The sequence below is a fragment of the Phalacrocorax carbo genome, chromosome 23 (assembly GCF_963921805.1).
Source record: "Phalacrocorax carbo chromosome 23, bPhaCar2.1, whole genome shotgun sequence".
NCBI lineage: Eukaryota > Metazoa > Chordata > Aves > Suliformes > Phalacrocoracidae > Phalacrocorax > Phalacrocorax carbo.
The window spans coordinates 6,789,004-6,800,508 of record NC_087535.1 but is presented as its reverse complement, the minus strand read 5'-3'; the positions used below and the strand labels follow the sequence as shown (position 1 = coordinate 6,800,508).

At 48.1% G+C, this 11,505-nt stretch overlaps 2 protein-coding genes across 2 annotated transcripts; one reads left to right on the top strand and one right to left on the bottom strand.

Moving 5' to 3' along the window:
• Positions 1-2,679: 2,679 nt before the first annotated feature.
• On the bottom strand, positions 2,680-5,851 carry ATP5PB (ATP synthase peripheral stalk-membrane subunit b). The gene is made up of 7 exons (XM_064472425.1): positions 5,710-5,851; positions 5,564-5,606; positions 5,025-5,170; positions 4,376-4,539; positions 3,830-3,955; positions 3,429-3,608; positions 2,680-2,841 (listed from the first exon to the last, which is right to left on the bottom strand). The coding sequence occupies exons 1-7, from the start codon at positions 5,735-5,737 to the stop codon at positions 2,770-2,772; spliced, it is 759 nt and encodes a 252-aa protein (XP_064328495.1). The 5' UTR covers positions 5,738-5,851; the 3' UTR covers positions 2,680-2,769.
• Positions 5,852-5,862: 11 nt separating this feature from the next.
• Positions 5,863-11,349, top strand: WDR77 (WD repeat domain 77). The gene is made up of 10 exons (XM_064472424.1): positions 5,863-6,091; positions 6,206-6,391; positions 6,869-7,010; positions 7,083-7,132; positions 7,694-7,764; positions 8,145-8,199; positions 8,475-8,546; positions 8,651-8,759; positions 9,228-9,296; positions 9,509-11,349. The coding sequence occupies exons 1-10, from the start codon at positions 5,944-5,946 to the stop codon at positions 9,666-9,668; spliced, it is 1,062 nt and encodes a 353-aa protein (XP_064328494.1). The 5' UTR covers positions 5,863-5,943; the 3' UTR covers positions 9,669-11,349.
• The last annotated feature ends 156 nt before the right edge of the window (positions 11,350-11,505 follow it).

Below are 11,505 nucleotides of genomic sequence, written 5' to 3'. Positions count from 1 at the left end.
CTGTTGATACACAGAAAATAGTGTCAGAATCCCCAGTTTTAACAGAGGTGTTGAAGAATTAGTAGTGCTCAAATTCACCAGGCTTCACGAAATGTAATAAGTGCATCATTTATCCCAAGCCCCATGAGGTTAAAAGGTGCATATCTGCAATAAGCATCACTACGAATTAGATATGTCATCCCTCCCTTAAGGAGCAGTCATATGTAATGCATTTTGTGCCTTGGGGTTCTAAAAGGCTGCTCCTCCCTTGAGGAGTCTGCAGTCTCAGGGGACTCTGTGCTCCAAGTCAGGATGTACAGGTGGAACATTTACGTATCGATCCAGCCTTTGGCTCCCGACGCTCTCAAGTCAGCCGTGGAGGTATATAAAGTGGTAGGTACAGTGACGGTTGTAGAAGGGGGTTCAGTTGTAACTGGAACTGGATTAAAAAAGAAACCAAAACCTGGTTTTAAAACATGTTATTTTTTTCCAGTAATATTACAAGCAACAAGAACTACATAGAGGCATGTGTCTATTCAAGTAAGTATTATTGTAAGTATAAAGTCTTCCCGAAAGTGGAAACACCAAACAGAAATATTTAGTTATCCACATTATTACTGTCCCAGAGCAGCCCTTGGTAGCCATGTAGCTCTTCCCCAGCCTCATACACCTCCTGCCAAGTGCCCCCACAGCAGCCCTTTTTGAGTTAGGACGATATCAGCTCAGTCAAGAACACTGCATCTAAGAAAATTCCTTAAAAAAGAGAATACCTGCATTTGCTTTTGAGGAACGACTTCCCATTCTTTCCAACCACTAATGAACAGCAAGAAAAGCTAAAAGGAGGGGAGGGGGAGAAGAAAAAGTTATATTTATACACATACACACGCTAGAGCAAAACAAGCCTACCTCCCTCTTCTAACCGACAGACTTTAGTTTTCTCAGTGTTTCAGACATCTTATGCAAGCTGGCACAAAGCCACAGCAGCAAGCCCAGCAATTACCCAGCGCGAGCCCTACTTCCCCGTGTCTCGTTCCCGTGCACACATATGCACACTCGCTACACTTTGAGGAACACACTGCCTTCTTTCAAAGCACGGCATATATTTAATATCTAAAAAAGCACCCACAACATTGTTTTGGCAGCAGCTAGAACTGAGCGAACTTCATAAACCTTATCAGAAGCAGGTTTGAAAGAAAAACGCCCCTTTATGTCCATTTTCATTGAGTTACACTGACTTTTTCCACCACAGCAGGAACTATAACTTTCTTCTCTAATTTGGGGGTGGAATCTTAAAAATAGGGAAGCACCAGCCTACCACAAAATTCCAACCCTCGTATTTCTCACGTGGCTTTAGGCTGCACAGTGGGAGTAACAAAGCATTGGCCACAACATCAAAGTAAATGCCCCGTTCTCTATTGCCATCATCTTTCTCTCCCGCGCGCTCACTGCTGCCCGCGCTGCGGGAGAGCCCAGCAGCTGAGAGCTCCCAGTTTCCTACACCAAGCCCAAAGGGCGCTGCGTTTGCAGCAAGAAAAGTAAGACCAGCGCCTTACCTCGCACCATAGAGCTGCTGCCCACCTGCTGGTGAACTCCTGAAGCGCTAGCGCAGCAGCTTAACCACTCGCTTTGGGAAAAGAACACGCGTCCAACTAGTTAAAGCTCAAGTGTGTCCCAGGCATGGAGTTACACAAATGTGGAAGTTGAGCAACTTCACTTTTCGTTATAAAAAAACAGGAACTATAAAGATGACCTGCATCATCAGGAAGTGCTGATCTAAGAAAAATTAGTTGCCTTCAGCTTACGTTTACTTTTAAGTAAGGTTCTTACATCTATGGAACACCTCTTTTTTTCTGAACTGTTGCACTGGAAAGCGTATAAAACTCTGCCATTTTAAACTCCACTGAAAATAAGCATTTCCCTGCTACAGCACCAATCCATATGAGGCACGTAAGCACACCCTAGTCTGCTTACTCGTGTACTAAACACATCCCTTCCCAACACAGAAAGGATGGGATTACACATAGGTGAGCGCTTTGCTCAGCTGGGATATTTGACATCTAACAAAATCCTTTTGGGGAAAAGGCTTATACTGTGTTATCATAATACACACAAAATTATTTTCCTTGTTACCAAGAAGAGGGAAAAAAAAAAAAAGGAAGCAACTTTTTTTTTTTCCTATGAAAATCCAGGAAAAACCCACCCTCTAGAACAAGCTTACCCATTTCACTCTCTCAAACTTAGTACTGGCAAGCTCAGCTGAAGTGAGTCTTCCACTAGCTTTTGATGCCTTTCCTGCCAGCTACATCCTCTTTTCCGCAGAACAGGAAGATGCTGGGTTACAAAAGCTGTCATTTTTGTTTTTAACAAGAGGACATTCATTCAGAGTACCTCCAAGCCCTGGGCTAGGTGAACGGGAGCCCTGGCCCTCATTTTGGTTTTAGAACATGCTTACAGTGACAGTAGCTACCTATCGGTCATTATCACGCAGAACTCTAGAACGAAACCTCATCACGGAGTTCACCAGAACTTTTCACTGTGAGGTTCTGTGTCTTATATCTGGAAGCATTCATGAGCAAAGCAGGAACCAAACAATTACACATGCCGTGGTTGCAAACAAACCCACAGTTGAGGTGACCCATCCAGCTACTTCAAAGACAAAAAGGAAATTACTGTTGCTACTGCTAGTGAGAGACAGCAGAGTGGTTTGTTTGTTTCTTTGTTTAATGATACTTTAGAGTCATACAGTTTCCAAGAGTAAGTAATGAGACATGTCAGTGCAATCAGAGGTGGCTACACTGCTGCCTGTGCAGTCTTCGACAATGCCTTCAGGTCCAAAATGCACTTTGCAATACTCTCCTTCTGCTGCAAAAGAAAGGAAAACAGCTTTCAGATGAAATACCTTATGAAAGGCATTTAAACAAACAAAATTCAAATGCATTTGAGGTACTCCCTTTCAGACCCATAAAATGAGTTACAGACTAGAAGGGATGCAATTATAGCTCATGAAGTCAGAGATTCAAATCCAAACGCATGAAAGCGTCTGCGTGCGGTGCTAGGAATGTGTTTGCTTTCTTTGTTCTCTGTTTCATTCCTTAAAAGAAAGGACATTTAGAGTTCATCTGCAGACCTTAAGCTGCCATGGTCTTACACAGAGAACTTCACAAGTGAGCTCCCTGACCTGTTAGCTATACATCTTATCACAAGCTTGGCTCTATGCTGCAACAACCACCACCACACATGAATCTAGCTTACATCGCCAGCAACGCAAGTACCTGGTACCTAGTGACTGGGCTTGTTAGCTCTTACTCAGCAGTAGGAATGTGTTGCAGCACATCTGAAAGTCACCCAAAGACGACCTTCCGTCTTCTGGCTTAAGCCAGCATCACTGGACAGCAAGTATTTGTACAGCCTAAAACGTAAAGCAGATTGAAAAATAAAAACCCAACTACCTGTTGAGGTGTGATGCTCTGAATAACGTTTTTCTCCACCCACTGAATCATGTGATCTTGTTCTTTCTGACGCTTTAAATTCTGCATAGCCACTTGGTAGTCCAGCCTTTTCTTTACTTCGTTGTACACCATCAGCAATCTCTCTCGGTAATTGGTTTCCAGCAACATTGCAACATTATTCTAGACACAGAAGATGAAATCAAAGGGTTAGCGTTTGGCAAGAACACGCAGCAGGAGCAGCAGCAGAGATTCTCTAGCAAAAGTCACTGGATCAGGCGGTGGGAGTAGCCCATCTGCAACACGCAGAGGGTCAATGGTTTGTTACTGGTTCGCAATTTAAGAGGTGCCCAGATTAGGCAGCGCAGACTGCAGGGGAAGCGAACAGAGCTGGAACTGCGTACCCGCTTAGCGTCAAAGAGGTAGCTGCAGCCTTCAACCCGCCACTGCTCCTTCTTCTCCTGTTCAATGGCAGTCTCAAGATCTTTAATAGCCCCATCTTTCACAGCCAAAGCTTTAGCAACTTTCTCCTGAAAGACACAAAAAATATGCTTCAGAATGAAAATAAGATGCAAGGAACACAAGTGATCTGTAATTAACTTCTGAAATTCTGCATTCAGATTTGAGAAATGTCTGCATACTCTGGACTGTGCCAGGGTTGAGGTTGAAAGATGGCAAGGCAGATGAATTAGGGTTCACAATCAATCATACCTTAAAAAAAAATCGTTCCTGCTGGCATGAGGTGGGGTTGGGTTTGGTTTTTTTTTAAGACTTATGTAACAATGCCAGCATAAAAACCTAAAACACACCTTATTTAAGCAACATTTAGGATATTAAGCTCAGGCTTTTGTGACAGCCTGGACACAACATTCTTTTAAACATTTAAGCAAATAAATAACTTAGAATAGTTACTAACTACTACAAAGTTAGATTGTGGTTTCTTCTATTACCTCATTAAGTTTGTCAGCAAAAGCTGCTACATCAGCCCCAAATTTTTTTACTCCATAAATGATGACTGATAAAATGCAGGCAGCTGCAACTGTCTCATGGTTAACTACATAGATTTCCTTAGAGAGAAGGTAAAGCAGGAGTCCAGTTCCCAACATGTAAGGCCCTAAAGTAAAAACAAAGCAGTGTTATTTGTACAAAGCATAAAAAGGCTCCCTGAAGTCAAACACCTAAGAAGTAGCTAATTTATGGCTTACAAAAAGATCGGGAACTGTTCTCTTTTACCATGACAAAAAGCAGAAACCCAGCACCACCAAGGGGAAGGGTGCCTGAGGGCACTTGCCAGAAGTGGAAGTAACTTGTACCTTGCACAGAACCTGCTGCTTCTGTTTATTCAGAAACAGGCAAAAAAATCAGCTTAAAGGTTTTGAGGGTCAGCAGGCAAATAAACCTCCCTGAAAGGCCAAGCTCATGACATTCTCTTAGCCTTTATTTAAAGACCTGGTGCCTGGCTCATTCTTCACGACCTCCTTCTGCACAGACAAAGAAAAATTTTCCCCAATATTTTACCTTTTCAGCAACTAGAAATAGTAGACAGCGCTAAATAAGCATAACTAAACACATACTTTAAACAAAAATATATATACTAACCTGTAACTCCAGTTTTAGGATAGAGAAACTGGAAAAACTCTTCAGGGATCAAACCATAACGTACTTCTCCTCCTTTCTCAGGCAGAGGCGGCAAAGGAGCCAAAGACTGCTGAGTTGTATGCAGTAGTCTTGTGGTGTGCAATACGCTACAAATAACGAGAAAGTTTCTGTTAGGTCTCTTAAAGAAAACCCCTCCTTAGATGAAAATGAAATACATTTCCAATTAAATAGGTAGGCATTCACTAGGCACGCCTCCTCTGAGAAAGTGGGTGGGACTAAATAACCTCCAGAGGCTCCTTCCGACCGCAGTTATTTTATAAGCCCACAACATTAACGAGGAGGATAAAGGCAAAACCCCCGAATCACGTTACGTACGAACGCGGCCGGGCGCGTGTCCGAGGCGCCGCAGGCCCCCTCAGGCAGCCCGCCCTCGCAGGGCCCGGGGCCGCCCGGCGCTCCGGCGGCGTCCTAGGCCTCGGCCGGAGCTCAAAGCCCTCCGCGGGTGCCCCGGGCCGCCCGCCCGCCCCGGCGGTACTCACCCCAGGCCCACGGGGGGCGGCAGGCTCCTCAGCGCGGCCGGGGCTGAGGGAAGAAGAGGAGGCAGAGAGCGCGTCAGGACAGAGCTCAGCCACGGCAACCCCCCGCCCGCCCCGCGGAGCGGACGGCGCTCCCCCCCGTGTCTCACCGGCGCGCAGGACGAGGCGGGAGAACATGGCGGGACGGGGCAAAGCAGCGGCGCAACCCGCTTCGTCCCGGTGACCGCCGGCCGCCCCCGCACTAAGATGGCGGCACGGAGGAGCTCTCGCGAGACGCGCGGGGCGGGGCCGGGGCTCTCGCGAGAGGCGGCGGCGGCGGCGCGCGCGGCGCGGGAGCACGTGGGGGCGCCGCCACCGGCCCCGCTCCCGCCGCCGCCGCCGCCATGGAGGAGCCGCCGCCCGAGCAGCCCCCGCCGCCCCCCGCACCCCCGGCGGGCGGGGAGGAGCCCGCGGCCGGTCCCGAGTGGAACATCCCGCCCAACGCGCCCGCCTGCATGGAGCGGCACCTGGAGGGCGCGCACTACCGCGCAGGTAGCGGGGCCGGGCCCGGCGTGAGGGGAGGGGAGGGGAGCGGGCGCGGGGGGGCCGGCGGCAGCGGCGGGCGCTCACCGGGGGTCTCCCCCTCTCGCCGTGCTTCTCCCGCAGACGGGGCCTTACTGCTGGGCGCCTCGGGGCTGAGCGGGCGCTGCTGGGCCGGATCCCTCTGGGTCTTCGCCGATCCCCGCCGCGCCCCCAGCGAGGGCTTCTGCACCGCCGGCGTCCAGACCGAGGCGGGGGTCGCCGACCTGCGCTGGGTGGCTGACAGGGGCATCCTGGTGGCCTCCGACTCCGGTAAGCAATAGGGATCCCCCCCGGGACCCCACTCCTGAGGGTAGGTGTCCCCCCACACCGTCCCCCCCCCCACTCCTGAGGTGGGTGTCCCCCCACCTTCCTTCCACCCCACTCCTGAGGTGGGTGTCCCCCCACCTTCCTTCCACCCCACTCCTGAGGTGGGTGTCCCCCCACCTTCCTTCCACCCCACTCCTGAGGTGGGTGCCCCCCGACCGTCCCCCCCCCCACTCCTGAGGTGGGTGTCCCCCCACCTTCCTTCCACCCCACTCCTGAGGTGGGTGTCCCCCCACCTTCCTTCCACCCCACTCCTGAGGTGGGTGTCCCCCCACCTTCCTTCCACCCCACTCCTGAGGTGGGTGCCCCATACCTTCCTTCCACCCCACTCCTGAGGTGGGTGCTCCCCCACCTTTCGTGCCCCCCCCCCCTCATTCTCCCCACACTGAGGTGGGTGCCCTCTCCCCCACTTCCCCCCCCCAGGTGCCGTGGAGCTGTGGGAGCTGGATGAGAACGAAACCCTCATCGTCAACAAGTTCTGTAAATACGAACACGATGACATCGTGATGACGGTGGACGTCCTGGCCAGCAGCACCCAGGCTGTCAGCGGCAGCAGGGATTTCTGGTGAGTGTCCCCAGCCCGGCTGCCGTGCGCCAGCGCCGGTGCCAGGTACTGACTGCTCGCTCTTGTCCACAGCGTGAAGGTCTGGGACCTCCTGCAGCAAACGGTGCTGCACTCCTACAGAGGTGAGTGCCAAGTTTGCCAGACTGGAGTTTCCAGCACAGCCTTGTTTCTTTGTGTGTTATTCATTTTTCCCCACAAAGTGAACGCAATAAGGCTTAGTTTGCCTTGTATCTCTAAGTGTATTTTAGAGTATTTCTTCTGTACTGAAATCTTTCTTCCACCTGCATAAAATCGTGGGATCTCCCAGCCTGGATTTGTTTTGAACAACAGCTTGTTGGGGATGCCGATCTCTGGAGATGTGGTGTGGTGATTTCTACCCACAGCAGAGCCTCTACTTTGTTTGATCCCCTCCCCACCCCAGCCCCTTTGTAACTGACCCCTTGTCTGGAGAGGCTTCCTCGAGCTTAGGCACGTCACAGGGACGTGACTGCAGTGCCTCTGGTTGGATTTGGCAGCTCGTCAGTTTGGTAGGAAGCAGTTGGCTGTTGACGGGTAGAAGTTAACCCTGTATCTGGGCATAAACTATCCTTTATTATACTGCTGTGCCTTCAGGGGTCCTTGGGAATATGCGGGAAAGTTGGATACAATTTCTGAGGCTGTTTATCCCTCTGTGCTTTTGGTAGCTCACTCCGGTTCAGTGACATGCGTGGCTTCCTGTCCCGGCAAGGACACTGTGTTCCTGTCCTGTGGTGAGGTAAAGCTCGCTCTCTTTCTAAATCTACCCGATAAAAGTGATATTTTAGTTATTTGCAGTTAAATGCAGATGCACTTACCTCTATTGTGTTACAAGCTGCATACCTGTGTTATTTCAATGTTCCGGTCTGATAAGTTGCCAGTCGCCTTACCAAGCTGATTTCTACAGGTTTGTATTAAAATGCGGGAGTTCCCAGCTCTGTCCCGGGGGTGACTGATGGAGCTAACTTGCAGTCAATGGCAGCATCATTTTAGCACAAAGGAAGAGGTGGTGTGGGTGTGAATGTGGGTTGGTAGCAGCTCTGCAGTGAATCTGGGTTTGGGCCTACCCCCTGTCATAAAGAAATTGTAAAAACCTTCTCATTCACTTTGGATTTATAGGACAGCAGAACTTTACTCTGGGACACCAGATGCCCCAAACCAGCTACTCGAATTGGTATGTTCCTGTATGCAGTCGCTGCTTGTCTGTGAGTTTTTGTTGGAAGAAATGCATTATTTTATGCCTGACTTCACTATGTCTAACTTCAAATCAAGCGATGTGACCATTTGGACAGAAAAGCCTATTAAAACTCAAGGAAGTCTAACAAGATCACAAAAGTACAATAAGCTTTTAAATAGTTGTCTTAGTGCAGTAGCCATGCTAACTGAGATAGTATAGGAATAGCTTTGTACCGACCCTTTCCACACTCATTCCAATTTATTTCCTCACAGTTTGCAGTGCCTGTAATCACCTCCCTACCTCAGTCATGTGGCATCCACAGAAAAGTGACATCTTTGCTTTGGGTAAGAAGTGATCTTATTCTTTGACTTTCACCAGACAAATCAAGGTCTTTCTTTTTCACACGACAATTTTGCTAATAACCTCATTCTCCCTTCCTCTCCTAAAGGTGATGAAAATGGAACAGTTGCACTAGTAGACACAAAGAATCCCGATTCTGCCCTCAGCTCCGCTGTGCACACCCGAAGTATCAGGGGGTTTGCATTTTCTGCACATAGGTATAGTCTGATACGCTGGCGTAGAACGTGTGACTACATATGCCTGAAAGCCTTGTTTGTTTTTAGAGTAAAGCCTATGAGAGTTCTATTTTTGGTCTTTTTATCAAGAAGCTCGGTAGCAAAGAATAAAGCAAACAATGTCTCACTTTTGACAAGAAGCGTGTGAATGTACATGAGAGCACTTTTGCTGTATTGGGAATTATTGACCCGCTTGCGGTGGGGGTTTTCTAATTGCAGTCACTTCTGCTTGGAGAAGGACTGCTTGCTTTCCAACGCTAACAGAGTAGTCTCGCTTAGCGTGCTGGCAGCCTGCCAAATGACGATACAAAAATCTTTGTAGGATTCGGTGTCTGCTAATTCGCTGTACCGGGGTCAGGCTCACTAAGAACTGTGCTTTTCACAAGCCTATCCCTGAGAAGCTTTCTTGCATTTGGTTGCGCTAACCGTGGTCTCATCTCTGTCCTCTAGTTCACCCTTACTGGCTTCAATCAGTGAAGACTGTTCGGTAGCTGTTCTTGACTCAGACCTCTCTGAGGTGTAAGTACTAGACAGAAGCTATTCACTACTGTAGCTCTTTGTCTTGTTGATGTCTCATTAAGTTAATTACTTGTCCATATGCTGAGTAGAAGATGCAAATACTCCTTAAACAGGGGAGCATCACCCTAACAAACTAGCAGTTAGAAGTTGCACAAGCCCATAAACTCTTGGTAACAATGCTTTATGGCTAACGGAGGGTTCGTGTTTTCCAGGTTCAGGAACCGTTCTCATCGGGACTTTGTAACAGGCTTATCGTGGTCTCCTTCAGACAACGCCTTGCTCACTACAGTTGGATGGGATCATCAGGTTTTACATCACACTGTCCCCATACCAACTGGTGAAGCTTCTGGAGTCAACTGTGTAAAAGAATAGTTTTATAAACTCACGGTCCAATTCCTTCCTGGCATTACTTTGATTCTGCTGAATTCAAAGGTGTCTGTGAACTGGAGTGGGTATGGTCTGTTGTCTGCCTTGAACGTGTGACTAAGGAGGTTCCCGTAGTAATTTTGAATTAGGCATAAGTTAGTTACAAACCAGGCTTTATCCTCTCCTCAGGAGTTGGCTTCACCTGTGATAAGACTTCAGTGTTTTACTGAGAAAAAAATTGACTTCAGGCACAGAGGAGACTTAGAGAGACAGGGAATTAGGTATAATAAAAAAAAAAGAAAACGACTCAATTCCTCCCTCGGTTCTCCAAACCATCCGTGGAATTAATAGAAACATTTTTGTGGGGAGTTAAAAACCAACACCTCTTGTTAGCTTGATGTGAGAGCCTCACCCCTGAGCAAAGCTCTTCTGCTACGTAAATCAAGTCTTGCAACGGAATGGGAAGACTGGTTAGCATTTGGAGACTGGAAGGGTTGCGCTGTTGTCCTCAGTGCAGCACGTGGTTTAGAGGCTTGGTCTTCACCCTCCGCTAGCGTGGAGCCTATGGTGGGCACTGCTCATGCACTTCTGCTCCCTTGATGGGTATCGGAAGGCCAGTGCTTGGTGTGAGGAGCCGTGTATGCCCTGTGATAAGGGTCCCAGCCGTAGCCCCTGTAATTAAACACCTTCGTGGCAGTTCACGACCCATGCTGAAATACTGGGACCTGTGATGCTCAGCGGCGGCCTGCAGCTGAGGCCGGCTCAAAGGGACTGAAAGCCAAGGGAAGTTAGCAGTTCCTGTGCTGTTCGACACCATGTTTCATCTCCTCTGTGCTGAAGACAACTTATTCAAAGATAAGACCTGTGAACAAAAGTCTATGTAAGGGAAAAACTGGACTAAGGATTTTGGTTTTCATTTGCTTGCGCCTATAAACAGACTGCTTAGTGATAAGTGAGACTCCTTACGCTCTTGCGATGAGTAACTTCTTGTGCCGGAGGCTGAGGGGACCAAGCATTCCCATAATCCCCAAAACAGACTCCACATAATCCTTAGAGGTGTTTTTTGTAATATACCACATACTTTTCAAACTAAACGGTTTCCCTGGAACATATTTAACCAATAAAAAAAAAAAATCATTGCTCTGCATGCATTGCCACTGTTCTACGTGTGGCTTGGTCTGGCCTAATATTTCCTAGGCAGTAAAGCAAGTCCTGACTAATGAAACAAAAACTACTATTGAAATGAACGCTATTCCTGTTCCTTCAGCATGATAGCAACACTAAAACGTGCACCACTTCCAGTGGGCTTATCCTGCATAAACACAGGTTTTAGCTGATGCCAGTTAGGCAGAGCCCACAATTTTAGGCAGCCTAAGCTTTCCCAGGCTCTGTACTTTGCTCATACTCCTTTTAAACCTCATTTGCTGCGTTTTTAATTCCCATGTCATACAGATGTTTACAGAGAATCTTCCTGATCTAGAACAATGTATGACGAAGAGAAGGTAAATGATTATAAAAACCGACATGTTTCCTCAAAAGTACCCCTGGAACAACCAAAAAGTTGCCTGTTACAGACCTCTGCTGGTGTACTGAAACCTGAACAGGTCTTGTGCTGTTTGTGAAAAAGTTGTCTTGGAAAAAGTGGAAGATGGTTTTTAAATAAATCATAGTTTTCATTTGTAACTGGGTATAAGTTTCCCTGGGCCGTTTCTGTGGTGCGGAGGAGCCAGTTGAGATCACTCACACCATTAACGCGAAGTTGTGGTGTCAGTCCCTGACATGAAAACTCTTCTTAAATAAACGTGCACCATATGTCACGGGACCCTAGCGTCAGCCAGTTTCT

Excerpts from the sequence above, each read along its gene's own strand:
- ATP5PB (XM_064472425.1), bottom strand. The coding sequence starts at position 5,737 with ATGTTCTCCCGCCTCGTCCTGCGCGCCG. Across the intron at positions 4,540-5,024 it reads TCCTAAAACTGGAGTTACAG|GGCCTTACATGTTGGGAACT; the intron begins GTTAGTATATAT and ends TTTTTACTTTAG. Across the intron at positions 3,956-4,375 it reads TTGCTGACAAACTTAATGAG|GAGAAAGTTGCTAAAGCTTT; the intron begins GTAATAGAAGAA and ends TGTGTCTTTCAG.
- WDR77 (XM_064472424.1), top strand. The coding sequence starts at position 5,944 with ATGGAGGAGCCGCCGCCCGAGCAGCCCCCGCCGCCCCCCGCACCCCCG. Across the intron at positions 6,392-6,868 it reads CCTGGTGGCCTCCGACTCCG|GTGCCGTGGAGCTGTGGGAG; the intron begins GTAAGCAATAGG and ends TCCCCCCCCCAG. Across the intron at positions 8,760-9,227 it reads TTTGCATTTTCTGCACATAG|TTCACCCTTACTGGCTTCAA; the intron begins GTATAGTCTGAT and ends TCTGTCCTCTAG.